The 17905-nt window shown below is 37.1% G+C and overlaps 1 protein-coding gene and 1 long non-coding RNA gene across 23 annotated transcripts in view; one reads left to right on the top strand and one right to left on the bottom strand.

Moving 5' to 3' along the window:
• Positions 1 to 17905, bottom strand: part of FGD4 (FYVE, RhoGEF and PH domain containing 4) — a 193074-nt gene that overhangs the window by 20542 nt on the left and 154627 nt on the right. For all 17 annotated transcript variants that reach the window (XM_070621017.1, XM_070621023.1, XM_070621021.1 and 14 more), the window contains 6 exons: positions 13261 to 13350; positions 11103 to 11248; positions 10151 to 10307; positions 4549 to 4687; positions 2266 to 2324; positions 1790 to 1936 (listed from right to left, as the gene is read on the bottom strand). In XM_070621017.1, coding sequence (XP_070477118.1) covers positions 1790 to 1936; positions 2266 to 2324; positions 4549 to 4687; positions 10151 to 10307; positions 11103 to 11248; positions 13261 to 13350 — 738 coding nt within the window. The remainder of the gene's footprint in view (positions 1 to 1789; positions 1937 to 2265; positions 2325 to 4548; positions 4688 to 10150; positions 10308 to 11102; positions 11249 to 13260; positions 13351 to 17905) is intronic.
• LOC103552053 (uncharacterized) overlaps positions 1 to 17905 on the top strand; it is a 120860-nt gene that overhangs the window by 47051 nt on the left and 55904 nt on the right. Inside the window, exon 5 of one of the 6 annotated variants that reach the window (XR_011540367.1) lies at positions 3479 to 6018. The exons of the other annotated variants lie outside the window; for them this stretch is intronic. This is a non-coding gene — a long non-coding RNA (uncharacterized lncRNA). Of the gene's footprint in view, positions 1 to 3478; positions 6019 to 17905 lie in introns of those variants that run through there. 6 annotated transcript variants of the gene reach the window in all.

The following is a 17905-nucleotide window of genomic DNA, read 5'->3' as shown; positions in this document are numbered from 1 at the left end:
ATACATTTTTAAAAGTGATTCAGATATAATTCATATACCATAAAATCTACCCTTTTAAAATGTACAGTTCATGGTTTTTAGTATAGTTGTAAATTGTGTAACCATCACTACTATGTAATTCCAGAACATTTCATGACTCCAGATGGAAACCCTATATCTATTTCCTCTTCCCCACCAGCCCTCAGCAACCACTACTTACATCCTGCCTTTATGCATTTGCCTATTCTGGACATTTTATATAAATGGAATCATACAGTGTTGGCCTTCTGTGAATGGCTTCTTTCGCTTGACAAAGTTTTCAAAGTTCATCCATGTAGCATGTATTAATATTTTATTCCTTTTTATTGCCATATAATATTCCATTGCATGGATATAACACTGTTTACTCGTTCATCAGTTGATGGACATTTAGGTTGTCTCCACATTGGGCTATTATGAATAATTTGGCTACGAACATTCATGTTCAAGTTTTGGGCAGACATATGCTTTTAATTTTCTTGACTTATACAAACTAGGAGTAGAACTTCTGAGTCATATGGGGACCAAATGTTCTTTTTAAAAAATGAGGGGTCAGCCCCATGGCTGAGTGGTTAAATTTACACACTCCACTGCGGTGGCCCAGGGTTTCGCCAGTTCGAATCCTGGGCACGGACATGGCACCGCTCATCAGGCCATGCTGAGGCAGCATCCCACATGCCACAACTAAGAGTGTACATCTATGTACGAGGGGGCTTTGGGGAGAAAAAGGAAAAAAATAAAATCTTAAAAAAAAAAGAGAGAGATACTGAACACACTCCCTCTGCTTGAGAATTAGTTCCTATACATTTTCCTTTTAAGGGAGGATGTAACCAGACAACAGAAACCTCTAAGCCGTCAATGACAGCTCATACTATGGCTGGTGAGATGACTGCCTTGCAGCAGAAAAGTCAGACATGAGTAACATCCAGGAAGGTATTGTGTGCCAGTCACTGGGCAGCCTCTTTACCAGTGTGTCTTTGTTTCTCTGCCTTTAATAACAATCATTATAATAGCTAACATTTACTGAGCTATTACTCAATGTTAGCTTATTGTTACTCAGTGTTAGCTATTATTATGATTATTATCATATCATTAGATATAGAAAGGAAGTGGAATTAACAAAGACTAAAAATGTAATGGCCTGAATGTCCCCGGAAGAGCTCTTACATTTGAGATGAGCCTCAGACTAACTGTCACTTCCCAGAAGTGAAGGAAGGGTTAGGGACTGACTGCAGTGAAAGGAACTATGTAGTAGATTCATGTAGTTTTCACATAGATGTTTTAGGCACAAGTTTTACGACCCTACCTATATATTTCTTCCAACTAGAAAGGTTAAAAGTAGCAATCAGAGGGTTTTAGGAAGAGAGATGTTGTCAGGAAATAGTATGCCAACAAAATATCCAGGAGATGGAAACCATTAGCCTGGAAGAATGAAAGGAAAGAGAAAATCTAAACTAAAGGAGGATTTCAGAAAGCATATCATATCCACATACGCACTGATGTCTATGATCATCATGGGAAGATTAAATTGTCTTTAGTATGTGAAATATTTAAAAAAAAAAAAAAAAAAAACCTTACCAAAAGATTTGTGTCCTTAAAATAACAAGTGTCAGTTACTAAGGACATCCCCTTATGTGGAATCCTGACAGTGTTGACTAAACCAGGTAGATATAATTGCTTTTGTCAGCAAGCAAGCATCCTACTTTTCTAGGACATATATAACAATTTCATGAATTATTCCTATGTGACTTGTTCACACTACAATACTCACTAAGAAAAGGTAGCGTTCTTGTGCTGACGTGTTCCGAGCAGCTAGTTTGAGGATCTGTCCTTCTTTTATTAGTTCATTTGAAGGATTTACAATGTCTTCTTCTTCTCCCAACATTTCATAAATCTCTAAGAGTTTCTTTAGGTTCTCCTAGGAAATTAAAACAAAACAGCACGATCAAATGTAAGGAGGTTTCACCTGTGGCTTTAACAATACACTGACCTTAGCTAAAATATGGACAATTCAGAAGGGACTGGGACTAAGCATAAATTTTGGTATAAAATGTGTCAGTTATGAGCAAATTGAAACCTGGGAGAAGAAGGGAGAGAATTATTCCAGATAACACTAAATATTTTGTAAACAATCTTTTTCATTCGCTTGTATCAATTCATTTTGGTCCAAACCTGTAGATAGTGTTAGGCTATATTGTTGACAATTACCTAACTAGAAGATTCCTGTCTCCTCTGAAAACCACTTACCATTTTTCTTATTGCACTATTAGAATGGCTTGCTGCTGTAGATATAATTTCAAGTGATTCTAAATGGGAAAAAAGAAAAGTAAATAAATATACTTTGTCCTTACTATGCTGCTAGATAGCTGAGTAACATACACTACAATAAGAAGAAATCTGAGACCAAAGACGCATGATGAAAGCAGGGGCAATTTCCACTTACAAACTGGATACTTTCAAAAGTTCATTTGTAAGTCTGTTACTTGGAACTTGAAGGGTATTTCCTCATTGAAAGTCATATGCAATGGTTAGGCTCACAGGTGTATGTAATCCGGAATGGACCTTCCAAATCGACAAACACCATGTACACTAGTTTGGTACCAGGCACTTTTGCTAGGTGCTTTCATATGTATTATGTCAATTAATTCTTAGACAGCCTTGAATGGAAAGTATGTTAGCTCCATTTGGCAGATGAAAGAAATAGAGAGTAATATGACTTGGCTAAGTTCACACAAGTAAGATGTAGGGCCACATTTGAACCTAGGTCTTCTGACTCAAAGTTCTACAACATTTCAGTAGTAGTAAGGATTTTATTAGTTTCATGAGCAAATTAACTACTGAGCATAACCAACTTCTTTGGGAAAACACTCACAGTTCTAGCCTTGGTCAGTTGAAAGGGAATCTTCAATGCCAATGCCAATGGAGGGTGTTGTTGCTGAGGCAGGTGGTAGGGAGAGACGGGAATGGGACCCTCTTTTGGTCTGGGCAAGGCAGGGGCTCCAGGAGTGCTGGTGAAGGGCTGTGGAAGCTGAGGCCTCCTGCTGGATCAACCCCAGGGAATGCTCTCAATCTTAAACCATGTCCTGCTCCCCTCTTTTCTTTTCTATCTTGTGGATGCTGGTCTGCTAAATTCTGTTACCACAACAACCTCTGGACCAAATTTTCTGTCTTCTTTGTTCCACTGCTGAACAGAATGTACTTTTGCTGCTTTCCCCTCTACTTTTAGGTCTTTAAAAGCACTTCTATGATTTCCTTAGAATTTTAGTGTAAGTAGCAATGGGAAACCAAAAAGAGTAATAAAATACCCTACTAAGGTATTTTATTTTATTTTGCCCATTTTATTATTTTTGACATAGGCATCTTATGTGAAGTCAAAGTCTCTGAGTAAAGAAGAAAGTGAATTATTATTTAAATTTTGGAGAACCAGCCTGATTTAGGCAATTCTGTGTATTTTGTACAGGGTCCAAGGTGGAGGGAGAGAAAAGAAGACGTGCCACTGCCCAAGGGACCAGTTTGAGTAGCAGCAGTAGACATCCCATCTCCAATCCTAATACTAGTTCTGCCACTAAACCAATCACTCAGGCCAGATGAGTGGAAAGTGGGCATGAAGTGGAAAGTGGAAGAAGATGAGTCAGGAAAAGTCTAAACTATAGAGGGAGAAAGGGGAGAAGAGAAGTTCCTGTGGTCACCGACTCACTTAGATGGCGGGAGAAACGTATCAGAGACAGACAGTGCTCAAAAAAAGACCCAGGCTCCAAGACCAAAGATTGTGTTTTGTGTTCCTCATCTTTTATAAAGTTTCACTTATAACAGAAGACAAGAAATTATTAGGGAAAGTAGCAATGTTTTAAGATTGTGCACCAGTATTGTTAGTACTTATTGAATACTAACCCATTTCTACTTCTTAAATTTTCATTCTTCCCTTCAGTTAGATAATTTTTCTAAAGTACATGAGAAAGCAAAATTATTATTGAATCTTGAGCTTAAAATGTCTTTCATTATGATCTAACGAAAAAATAAAAGACAACTAGCAGAAGAAGAATAAAGTTTTCTTGGAGGAAATGTTAACTGACACTAAAAAAGAACCATTTTCCCTTCTGTTTTACGTTATGTAGAGCCAACTCTCTTAGGTTATTTTTACATAGTAGATGTCATCTTAGCTTTCCTGATATGCTCAACCTATCTAATTAACCAGCAGCACTAGTAATTCTGAATGGTTGTATTCTTCCTGTGAGAAGGTAATTGTGTATTGCTATTCCAGATGTCTCTAAGACTATAGTTTTGAAATTCAGAGTTAATGATTAACGTGAAACCAGCATGAGAAATGTGATTTGCATTATTCTAAACCTGTGATTTGGGTTCAAAAGTGCTTGCCTAATTGAGGTGTTGATAACAATTCCAGTGAGGCTATTTTCTGGCAGCAATATTTTACTAAATTGGCTGTGAGACCTATCTCACTTTGGAACCACAAGGTTGTTTGGCCACTATATTATCCCATAATGGAAAGGGAGTTAGAGGGGAAGCATTTACTTTTAGCATCATTCCAGTCCAGAGAATCAGCGGGCAATTTCCTTAGGTAGTCCTTAAGGAGCATCTCATACCGGGGAATTCGCTGAACAGGTTCTAGCATGTGATGCTGCAAAGTCAAGCTCCCACAGATCTTCTGTTTCTGTAATGAGAAAGATTTTTAAAGAAAGATTTAAAAATTAGGCTAACCGGTTTACAAAAACTTACTATAATAGAGAGCTTTCATCAAGGGCAATATTTTCCTACAAAGTGTGGTCCGTGCATTAACCACCTACATTAGATATATCTTGGGTGTTATTAAAAGTGCAAATTGTAATCTCATCCCAATCTATGCAACCATGATCTTTGAGGCTAAGGCCTGGGAATACGCATTTTAAAACACCTTAGATTCTTATAACATTAAAGTTTGAGGAATAGTAATCTAGTTTAAGAACAGAAAGGAAAATCAAGCAGAATTTTAAGCAAGAAAATTCCAGATTGCTGGCAACCACTTCAATTAGTCACTACAAGGGTTTGTAAGGTCACATTATTAAATCAAACTCCAGAGGTTTTCAAAGGAAGCATCTATTTAATAAGGTTCACTAAGCACAACTGTATTAAATGACTTTGTACCCAGCAGAAACTATTTCATAATAAGGCTACCATGAAAGTCATTTCCTTTGAACTTAAAAAAGACTCCACAAAGAAGAATAAAGAGATCTGAGCATCTTATTATCTGTCAGAAAATTTTAATTTTTCATTAAGTCAGGACATTCTTTTCCATTAGAAACCAAACTCTGTAAATAGATCTCCTTTTCTTAGGGCGAAATTGAATCTATAGCACTGTTTTCACTAAGCTGTTAACATAAGAGAGGGAAAGATTACTTGAAAAATAAGATGTATTCTTGTGCACATTAAACAAAGCAGGAATCCTATTAAAATATTTATTGAACTCATACCGTGATCAAGGCACTGCAGAGTATAAAAGTTGTATTAAGACATGGTGTTTGCATTCAAAGCAAACAAGAAACTAAAGGCTTCACAGAGAAGGGAGCATTTAACATGATCTCTGATGAGGGCAGGCTTTGGTGGGAAGGGAAGTGAGGAAGACCAGAGGATAAGTGCGGGAAGAGGGACCTTGAAGAACAGGCCCACGGTAGTGGGGCAGGAAACGTTCAGTAAAAGGAAACAGTTGAGTTTTCTTGGCAAATAAGATATTTACAGGGCAACAGGGAATGAGAAAGAAAAGGCAATCTGGGGTAATAATGTCAGGCTGACTTCAGATTTGTTTCACCTAATGCAGGTTTTCATGGAGGAGTTTGAGATCAGATTTGAGCTCAATTAAGATGAACCTACTACAATGTGGCTTTAGGGAGACATGGAGAAACTAGTTTGGAAGTTAAAATTGTAGACCAGGAAAAAAGTAAAAAGAGCCTGAAAATGGCATGGAAGCTGAGGGCTAATGGCTTTCCTTAATAAAGTATAAAATATTAATATGATAAGTTTAGTTATCTCATTTGATTTTCTCCACGAACCTATTGTGTGTATATATATCCTGGAAAATATTACTGATCCCCAAATTTTTAGATGAAGAAACTGCATCTCAGAGAAGTTGGGAGAGTTTCCTAAGGTCAAGTGACCATAAGTGGCAGACTAGGATTCTAAACTGGTTAGTTGATTCCCAATTTAGCACTCTTTTCACAACCCCATCATTTACTCATAATAGGGAAAGGATAGACACTGCAGAGAAAGAATTTTAAGATTTGATAAAACAAGAATGACTACCATCACCATCATCATTTAGTGAGCATTTACTATGTAACAAGCTCCATGCAAAGCACCTTGAATATATTATCTCACAGGCAAATGAACACAGATAGAGAATGAGGAAAAGTGATGAATCAGGGGTAAATCCAAGTTGTCAGACTCTGGAGAATGAGAGAATATTGGTGTTGGCTAATAAATCCAATCACATGGCCACAAGCTACTCTGTGCAAGCCACAAAAAGTCAGATGGAAAAAATGTTTAGGAGCTAAAAATAGGAATGGAACATGTTGATTTTGTTTGATAGCAAGATGTTCATAAAGAATTGTGTAACCAGCACTCAGCAATTTGGGGTAGAGGAATAGACTAGAAACAATGATCCTAGAGGTATCTGTATGACATAATGGTTAAAGGCTTGGGGAAATATGACATCATTGAAGACGTGAAGACAAAGAAGATTCAGGAGGGCAAACCTTGTATTCTGTCTACCTTTCAGTATTAGCAAAAGGAGCTGGCAAAAGAATCAAAGAAGGAGCTAGTGTTTAGAAAGCTAATGAGTGCTTATTCACAAGAGAACAGAGATGTTCAAAAAAAGGACTGAAGGGGAAGAGGCAAGACTTTGGCTATGGCTGAGTGAGGAGACGTAATGACCCTCCCTGTAAAAAGCCATGATAAAGCTAGAAAATTGATAAAACTATCATTTCAGCATTTTGGAAATCGAACAAAGGTGTATAACAATCTGAAAAGTGTTCAGGCTTTTAAAACTGAACTTTGGGTAAGAAAAGCGAGAATCTGTGTTATTCTGGTCTGGGGCTACCCCCATTCCTTTCCCAGCTCAGTCAACATGAAGGGTCTACCACGGTGGGGCAGGCTGTAAGGACTGGCAGTTTCTCTGCTGAAGCTGAAGAGGGCTCATTTGATTTGCAGTGCTGGGTAAGGCACACACCCAGCAACATTGTGAGTGGAAGATCTCTACGGTGGGCAAATGAGGAGGACCAATGGCTCTACTAGCCTGAACCTGTGGTTGTGGGTGAGATAATCATCTGTTTTGCTGAGGCTATGTGAATGATCAGCACAGACCAAAGAGAGCCTAAGCCAGCACAGTCCTCCTGGCTGCCCTGAGGCTCTGAACATGCAGATGGGACATGTGAAAGGCCCAGCAAACTTGAAAATGGCTTGATTTTTCAACATGCTCCCCTATCCATAGACAAGTCCATCAGCAGAGGATAGAGGCCTAATGGCTCTAGGTAATTAAGCACCTCTGTTCAATAATTCTTTGACTCCTAACCTAGACTGAATAGGGGCAATCCTAGAGAGCCAGGATCACATATAAATAAGAATATGCAACAACAAACTGAGACAAGACATTAGCAACTGCACACCAAGGGAGAGCTAGATTTCATAGATTTAGTCTAAGCAAGTTACTAAACAAATAAAAAACAACAGACACTTTCAGTGGGGGGAATCAGAATCCAGAGTCGCTACAGTAGGTTATCTAAAATGTCCAATATTCAGCAAAAAATTATGAGCCATTCCAAGAAATACTATGTGTTATTTATACTGAAGAAAAAAGGCAGTCAAAAAAAATTGTCTCTGAATGCAGTGTTAGATGTAGCAGACGAAGACCACAACATAGCTATTATAAAAATGTTCAAAGAAATCTTATTTGAAAAGCATGAAAATCATAACAACAATTATGCACAAATAGCAATTTTCAAGAAGGAAACAGGCATTCTAAAAAAGAACCAATGGGGGCCGGCCCCATGGCACAGTGGTTAAGTTCAGCACGCTCCACTTCAGTAGCCCAGGTTCATGGGTTTGGATCCTGGGTGTGGACCTACCACTCGTCAGCCAGGCTGAGGTGGCAACCCACATACGAAATAGACAAAGACTGGCAGCAGATGTTAGCTCAGAGTAATCTTCCTCACCTTAAAAAAAAAAAAAAAGAACCCATGGAAATCCTGGAGTTGAAAAGAACAATGGCTGAAATAAAAAATTCACTACAGGGACTCACCAGCAGATTCAAGATGGCAGAAGAATCAATGAAATTGAAGAAAGATTAATAGAAATTATACAATCTAGGGGCCAGCCCAGTGGTGTAGTGGTTAAGTTCATGTGCTCTGCTTTGGCAGCCAGGGGTTCACTAGTTCAGATCCTAGGTGCAGACCTACACACTGTTCGTCAATCCATGCTCTGGCGGCATCCCACTTAGAAGGACTAGAAGGACTTACATCTAGGATATACATCTATGTACAGGGGCTTTCGGGAGGGGAAAAAAAAGAAAGGGAGGAAGATTGGCAACAGATGTTAGCTCAGGGCCAATCCTCCTCACCAAAAAGCATACCGTAAAAAGAAAAAAAAGAAAGAAAAATTACACAATCTAAAGAACAGAAAGAAAAAAAGATTGAAGAAAAATGAACAGCCTTAGAAACTTGTAGAATAGCATCAAGAATTCTGATGTATGTGTAAAATATTTAAAGAAATATGGCTGAAAACTTCTCAAATTGATTAAAACAAAATTAACCTACACATCCAAGAAGCTAACCCAATCTCAACACAATAAATACAAAAAGATCCACACCTGGACATAATATATTCAAACTGTTGAAAGCCAAAAACAAACAGAAAACTTCGAAAGCAGCAAGAGAAAAACAATTCATCACATACAGAGGCATATCAATACAATTAATGGCTAACTTCTCATCTGAAACAGTGAAGGAGGAAAAGCAGTGAAATGACATTCAGATTGCTGAGAAAAGAAAATGTTAACCAAGAATCCTGTATCCAGTAACACTATCATTCAATCGTGAAGAAAAAATAAAGATATTCTCAGATAAACAAAGACCAAGAAAATTCACTGCTATCTAATATTTTACAAGAAACACTTATCACTTTCATACTGAAAGAACTTACTCCAGAAATGGTAAATATATGGATTAATAAATATATTTATTGATACATTTTTTCTATCTTCCCTTAACTTCTTACAAGACATAAAATTGTATTAAACAATAATTATATCACTGTATTATTGGATTTAAAACATATATAAAGGTAATATATATGACACTAATACCATGGAGCATGGAGGAGGAAACAGAGCTATCATGGAGCAAAATGTCTATATTTTACTAGAATTAAGGTTAGTATTAATCTGAAGTAGAATGTGACAAATGAAGATGGATATTGTAATCCCTCAAGCAACCAGTAGGAAAATAACTCAGGAAATAGTTTTAAAATTAGAGGAATTAATACGGCAAGTAAAAAATTAACACGAAAGGCAGCAAAATAATCCTTACCCCAAGAATCTTATGTGATCTAAAGAATTCCTTTTCAATATTTAAACTTCAGCAAAGAATAAGTTATTAACAATTTTGATTAGAGAATCAAATAGAAATCACTATGGCTCTAGTGAAATTATTAATCAGGTTTGGTGAAATTAAAAAAAAAAAAATCAGGACACATATATAAAGGGACCAAAAAAACCAGAATAATGATGTTTCCAAAATGTCAGGGTTTATAGCGATCGTTCTTTATATTCATTTATATTCCTTCTAACATCTCAATCTCTGAAAGAATGTAAGAGAGGCACAGACCTGAATGGGAACTCACTTGGTAAATTTATGTGGACTCTGATAAAGCTAGAATCTCCTGGTCTCAAAAGCAAATGAAGAATTTACTGCTCATTACAGGGCATGTGCTCAATAAATATTTTAACTTTACAGAGATAATTTTGGCATAATTCAGAGTAGAATGGAATTTGGCTAGGTGTCTTAGACAGATTTCGAATCTAAATTTTAGACCTAGAAGATCTTATGATTGGTACAGAAAAAAATTATAGCCTGAACAAGAGTCCTATTACCTGAATTTCTTCAACTACTGATTTGAACTGGGGAATACGCTCTGTCATGTTTTTAACCAATTCCATTGCATTATCAAATCCTTTCACATATTCTCCATACATCTTAAGGAATGGCGCCAATTTCTGAAGGATGTCACCAATTCTAGGGGTAGTTTCCCTGTATAAAATATAGAAACAAGTCATTATGATTTCTTACACAATGAGTGAATTAACAGGACTCTAAATGAAGTAATCACTTTCTACACACACTACTTTATCAGATCCACTCTTCCGTAAGATTTGTAGAGAATGAAGAAGCACCTTTTTAAAGGGAGTTTAGCAATGACGTAGTAAAGAGAGATGCTGTGGAATTCTTGAAGCTCCAATTACTCCTAATATCTTGTCTCCACTAGTTAAAAGATAGTTTGGAGAGTAGAGATGAAATCCTTTTTTTTATTATTTATTTTTTTATTGCAGTAACATTGGATTATAACATTATATAGCTTTCAGATGTACATTGTAATATATTTCGAATTCTGTGTAGATTACATCATGTTTACCACCCAAAAACTAATTATAGTCCATCACCTCACATGTGAGCCTAATTACCCCTTTTGCCTTCCCCCCTCCCCCTATGGTAACCACCAATCCAGTCTCTGTTGCTAGGAGTTTGTCGTCGTTATTATCTTCTACTTATGAGCAAGATCATATGGTATTTGACTTTCTCCCTCTGACTTATTTCACTTTGAATAATACCCTCAAGGTCCATCCATGTTGTCACAAATGGCTGGTAGAGACTAAATCCTTTTTAATTAAAGCCAAAAACACACCATAACTTCATCAGTGGCCTTTAATCTAAAAATTTAGCGCAAATCTTTAGCTACAGATCTGTGTAGCATTATTATTTCAACTTAAAAGCTGAAAAACAGCATCTAACATGACTATCTTATATCTATCATTTGTTGTCTCTTACCATTCTTGCATTCGTTTCTCCAGCTCTGGCAATAGGAATTTACTATGAAAGGCATTTATTGATGAAATATTAGAAAAGATTTTATTCACCATCTCTGCTGGAAATGACCCTCGATTTGCTTCTTCCAATAGTTTGCAATAAAATACCTGAATAAGAAAATAAAGCAAACATTACTTTAAATTTATTAGTTTACCACCTAGCACTGTGCTAGGCACATAGTAGGCTCCTAGTAACTTTTTACTGAATGAATGAAAAAGTTCGTGGTCCAAGAAATCAATCATTTTTTAAATGTAGGAGTGGGTATATGCTTTGGTTGAAAAGAAACAGCAATTAAAATTAGGAAACTTTGACTCTAACCTAGGCTATGCCTCTCTGGATGCATCTGTGGGATGTTAGCCTTTCTGTGCCAGAGAATTCCCAATTGAAGTTAACAAGATTTACCCTTCTTATCCATAAGTAGAATTAAGAGATATTATATATTAGAATTAGATAACTATATATGCACAATAATTGTGGTATTTTTTCATCCCTCTTTATGTTTGAATGACTTCTGTGGCATTTATTACATATTGCCCTTTACTGTAATTTGTTGGCATATATTTCATTTTCCCCTTTTAAAATTGTATACTCTCTGGGGAGAGAGGACATCATCATTTAGCTCCCACAGTAGAACAGGTGTTTAGTAAGTATCTAGTCAATGGATGAACAAAAGAATATTTCAGTTCTCAGATGTTTTCTTGCTTTTTAGTAAATAATAATGCATGATAACTTAAAATACTGATATGAGGATAAAAAGAATGTTCTCCTGTACATAAGAACAGGTATCTTAAAGACAGTTTAAAAAAACCAACCCTGCAGTCTTAGCTATTCTCCACTAGGGCCACTATTCCTCTTACTTGCCATTCCATTAAAAGTAGGCAGAAGGAGGTCTGTGCCTTCAAAATGTCCAGATGGTTGTTAATTTTCTAAATTCACCTCTACTGCATTTTCTTGGGAGGCAAAAAGAACACAAAATTCTGTCCTTAGAGACTCCAAAAGATAGGATATTGTAGCAATTGAGAATCTCGGACTCTTAATAGGTCAGCAACACTAGCTGACAAGTTAACTGTTAAAAAAAAGAGGAAGAAAACCCCCACATCTACACCATGAGAATACCTAGAAGTTTCAGGTCTGCAATCCCCCTGGGGAGAAAAGTTGTTTCAAAGGCACAAACTCAACATGAATTGATTGACTTATGGGAAATTCTTTGGGAAGTGAGTATTTCAGTCACAAATTCATTATTTCAAAGAATGTAAGCCTTAATCCAGCCCTTTAAGTCTCACCCTAACAGGGACGTAGTTTGCTCTAGGAACAATGATAAGGAGGTGTGCCCAGGACAGCCTGCTCCCATGAAGTTCCAGTTTTCCAATGGCAGAAGTGGGACCATTCTTCATACACTAACATTCAACCATGGCAACTTTCTCTCTGAATCAGAGGAGTCTGTATTAGCAGACAATCTACTAATTATCTTCTTTTATCACTGAAACAGGATTAAGAGGTCTTAGTTTTCAACAATTATTCTTATGATGCATTTTAAAACTTCTTTTGCAAATGTATACCTGAAATGACACTCAAGTCTCGGCCATGATGAAAGAACAAAATGTGGTAAGGTAGATTCACGTATTCAACAAATAATGACTGTGCAACTTTATGCCAGGCACTGGACCAAATGTTTCACACACGGCTGAACGACTGCAGCAATCCAGATGACGCACATAGGGCCAAACAGCAAATGAGACAGACAGACTCAGTGCTGCATTCATATTAGCATTAGAATCACCAGTCTCTTATTTGGAGTCTTCAATGTCGTAGTAACATGGCCCCCAGGATCATAATAAAGTCAAGAAACAGACTGGTGTTTAGGGTTGAAAGATACAGATAAAGGCATTTTGTGACATGTACAGAGAGTCCTTCAATCTGTTCTTTACGAATTATAAAACCTTTATAACTAGTGAATTCCCTGCCAAAGCTGAAAATGTTAGAGATTTCCTTGAGGAAGTAGCTTTCACTGGCCAAAAATGGTCAGCCCCTTCTTGTGGTTTCTAAAACATTTTAATTACTATGTTAAAATGATGTGCAATGCCAAAAAATAAAACAATTCTGAGATGGAAAACATTACCTGATCTAAGAGGTCAAGTCGGTTGACGTAAGCTCTTTCTGTAAGCAAAAGTTCATTGGCTATTTTGTGAAGCTTTTGCTCATTAGTCTCCTAAAAATAGAATAGATATTCACATATGAGCAAATAAAGCTTGGACAACATTTCTCAAGTAATAAACACCTTATCAAATGGTTTGATCAAAATAGTTTTCTCAAGCTTCTCAGGTCCCCAATTCCTTTCAGCCATCAAGGAACATCCAACCAGAAATGAACAAAATTAGGAATGAGCTATCTGCTAGATTTACCCTATAACAACCTCTTTAAGTTATAACGTCTTCTTTGACCTCTTTAGCAATTAACACTATTGTTCATCTTTTCCCTGAAACATCTTTTATCTTTTTCAGTTCCCAGACACTATACCTCTTCAGTTTTTCCATACCTCTTTCAGGCTAGTCTTGGACATGATTTCATCACTCTCTCAGACATCTTGTTTAATTATTAGGTCTTTGCACCGAACTTTTGGCCTTTTTAAAAAAACATTTTCCTACGGAAATTTTCAATCATATATAAAACTAAAGAAAATAGTAAAATGAACCCCATGTGTCCATCACTGAAATTCAACAACTGTCAAAACTCATCACTAATCTTGTTTCACCTCTGCCCCCACCCATCTCCCTCTACTCATATTATTTTTAATTAAATCTACACTTTCTTATCTCCTCAGCATATATTTGCTTAATCCTCTAATTTATTTGTGTAACCTTGTTAGTTCCACGAGGACAGGCACATTTTTTTCCTTGTTAACTGCTCTACCTCCTGTGTCAACTATAATGCTTCAATACAACATTAGTACTCAGTACAATATTACTGACTGTATGAATGAGTAGCAGTCTCACATACCTATTGTTGGACACATTACCACTTTGAACATGCTGTCAATGTAAGACCAAACTCATCTTTTCTGGAAAACCCCTATCCTACCACACCCTCCACACCCAAACGTTACCATCCTGGCAATGGTTCCGTCCCTTTCCAGTTATCTAATTTGGTATCTTGAATTACTTTGAATTTAGTCCTCTACCACAAAATCCAGTCAGCTACCAATTCCTACTCATGATATTATGTCTTTAGCATCCATCTTTTAAGTTCCCGTTGTTGTCACCCTATTTTGCTCATACCACATCTCAAGCCCAGGCCAATCAATAGTTGCCAAATGTTCTGATTCTACTATTTTTTGGCTGTCATCCACCTTGTATATTGCTATACGAAGACTCTTTTTAAAACTCTGCTTTGCCCAGATAATCCTGTTTCCCATAGAAAGAAAAGCCTTCAATAGTCCTCTCACCAATAGGATAAAATCCAGACTCTGTATACCAGTCAGGGTTGTTGAAACTTTGTCTCTATTCACTTCCTCAAACTTCTTCTCATTGTGTCTTTACAGGTACCCTTCCCTCCAAACGCACTGATCTATCCACCTTGATCCAAACACATCCTGGCCATCTCCAAGTCTTTCTTCTTTCCATTCTCTGCTTGGCATATGCTCTTGCTCTATCTCTCTAGGTGTTAAAGACCTACTTTCCTTTTGATGGCCTGCTGAATTTCCATCCCTTGTCCATGGAGCCTTCTTTAACCATCCTAAGGCCTTGGGCTTGGTCCTATTCAAATGTATTTTTTAACCAATGCCTAATTTGTGTAAATGCTCCATTTGAAACTGTGTATAAAATGCTATTAAGCTATATAAATGCTTCACTGTGTTCAACATATATGAGATCTACCTTATGCTTTATTTGCAATATCACTCTAATGTGGAAAGTTACCAAGTTGCTTCTTGCAGCAGCACTGAAATGAGGTATTTTTATGTGAAGTCTTTAGGTAAAGTAACATAATACTGCTAAATAATTTGTGGTCTTATAAATACTGAAATAAGAACCACGTAGTCATCAAATTCCACAAGTAGTCAAGGTTTTGGTTTAACAATAAATTCAGGATAAAGCACTAGCATTATTGCTTGCCTGCCTGGCATCCTTTGTCCCCATTTCTTAATGGTATGCACATTTGGTTCATATATCTACCCCACTACTATGGAGCCTTTCCTTTGGGGAAACTGATCTCATTCCCAGATCAAAAGGGAGCCCTGAATGGTGTAATAATCAAGAGTACACAGTGATTGGTTCAGGAGCCAGTGAGACATGAGGGAATATGTGCTGGGGGCTTTAGCAAGGTTGAGTATTACTGGTGTTATTTGTAGCTAGAAGCATCCTGATTAATACGGAAAACTTAAATACTATGAAACATATGTAGTATATTCTGTGAAATTGAAAAACTTTCAAGTAATTTTTTTTTTTTTTGAGGATGATTAGCCCTGAGCTAACATCTGCCACCAATCCTCCTCTTTTTGCTGAGGAAGACTGGCCCTGAGCTAACATCTGTGCCCACCTTCCTCTACTTTATATGGGGGATGCCTACCACAGCATGGCTTGACAAGCACTGTGTATGTCTGCACTTGGGATCCGAACCGGTGAACCCCAGGCCACTGAAGCTGAACGTGTGAACTTAACCACTGCACCACCAGGCTGGCCCCCTCAAGTAATTTTTAAACAATTACTACTTATAGAGGAGAAAGTAAAATAGTTAATGAACTAAAAATGTGACTTTCAAACCTGTAATAAGTGAACATAAATACACAGTAAATTCATAAGAAATCTACCAACATTTCAGAGGAAGATAAAGTATAGGAATATGCTATTCTACACACTCAAAGGAAATACTGACCTCCATCAACACCACACACCATTTGTGTTTGTTGTGTTTTTTTTTTTTTAAAGATTTTTCATTGTTTTTATTTTTCCATCTTCTCTCCAAAGCCCCCCAGTACACAGTTGTATATTTTAGTTATGGCTCCTTCTGGTTGTGGCATGTGGGACGCCGCCTCAGCATGCCTTGATGAATGATGCTAGGTCCACACCCAGGATCCAAACCAGCGAAACCCTAGGCTGCCGAAGCAAAGCACAGGAACATAACCACTCGGCCTTGGGGCTGGCCCCTGTTGTGTTTGTTTTTTTTTTTTTAAGCCAGATTGAGATAGAATTTACAAATAGTAAAATCCATTTTTCTGGTATATAGTTGTAGGAGTTTTGACAAATGCTTACAATCATGTCACCACCACCACAGTCAAGATACAGAACATTTCTAGCCAGACTTTTCTTAGGTCCCTTTGTAGTCAACTCCACTCCTCTCCCACCACCAGCTCCTGGTAACTGCTGATCTGTCCTTTTCTAGAATGTCGTGTAAATGGAATCACACAATATGTGCCTTTTGAGTCTTGCTTCTTTCCCTTATCAAAATGCATCTGACATACATCCATGTTGTTACTAGTATTAGTAGTTTGTTCTTTTCAAGCCCTGAGTTTTATTCTAATTTAATAGTGGTGATATATCTTTTTGACTCACTCACACTCCTTTGTATGTTCAGAGTCTAGTTTTTACAAATATCTTTAAAGAAAACAACCCAGCGGAATTTGTGCCATGGTAAAATAATGAATCTTTTATGAGTCAGAGAATTCACTAACCAACAAGTCATGCTGTCTATTACTGCTACGCAATGAAGTCATCCCTGAGGTCTTCCACATCCTACAGGGTCTTAAATAGGAAGCTTATAAGAAACAATCTTTTGCTGACTTCAAATCATACTTTAGCTGAATGTGGCAAATTGTGGGTATCCTGGTCATATTTTGCAAAATCTAAGGGAATGCCAGCAGTTATTAGCAAAAGCTATACTCCTTCCACACAGATGGTCATGTAACGTTAGGTCTCCGACCTTGCAAAAGCGAACACAAAGATAAGCAAAAGTCAGCTTGCTGACATACAGTTTAACCACTCGGTTACACATAGATTTGGGAAAAGCTGCTAGTGATTTTGTGGTGGAGGTGAGGAAATCAGGGACTCACGGAGCCTTGTTTCAGGTTAATCACAACAATAATATTGTCACCATAAAAAGAACAGCTAATCTATTCACTGATCACTTATACGTGCCAGGCGCTAATATATGTATTTTACATAAATTGACTAATCCTTACAATGACTCTATAAAATAGGTGCCATTATTATTCCTATCTTACAGGCAGCACACACACACCCAACTAAACAAAATCCTGAGGCTCGAAGAGGCTAGGAGACTTGCCCAAGATCACACAGTTGAAGGTAACTGGATCAGATTCTGATCACATGGAACAGTACGTGATTTTAAGGAACTATTTAGTAAATAATTGGTTTTCCCTCTAACCCTTCTTTGAAACAACAAAAAGAAAGACTGTAATAAGTGCCTACAAGCGAACAGACTAGCAAAATACCAATATCCACTTAAAAGTAGAATGTGGTACCTACTATGCATTTTAATTTATAGATTAAGTTTTCAACATAAATTCTATTTGAGGCTGACTTTTCAGCATTTTAGTAATAATTATCAGGTATAAAAAAATCAGTCATATTTCATGTAATTAATGATGGCTTCCAAGTTTAAAAAATTAGTTTAGTTACTGAAACTCATCTCTGAGTACATTTAGGGATGCATGGGGCTCTATTACTCCATTAGACTTATGCTTAAATAATGGACAAAGTAGTTTTTAACTTGCTAGTACACTGGGGCTGTAGCCTGATATTTTTTTAAAT

This window comes from Equus przewalskii, chromosome 5 (genome assembly GCF_037783145.1).
Source record: "Equus przewalskii isolate Varuska chromosome 5, EquPr2, whole genome shotgun sequence".
NCBI lineage: Eukaryota > Metazoa > Chordata > Mammalia > Perissodactyla > Equidae > Equus > Equus przewalskii.
This window is presented reverse-complemented; position numbering and strand designations above follow the sequence as displayed.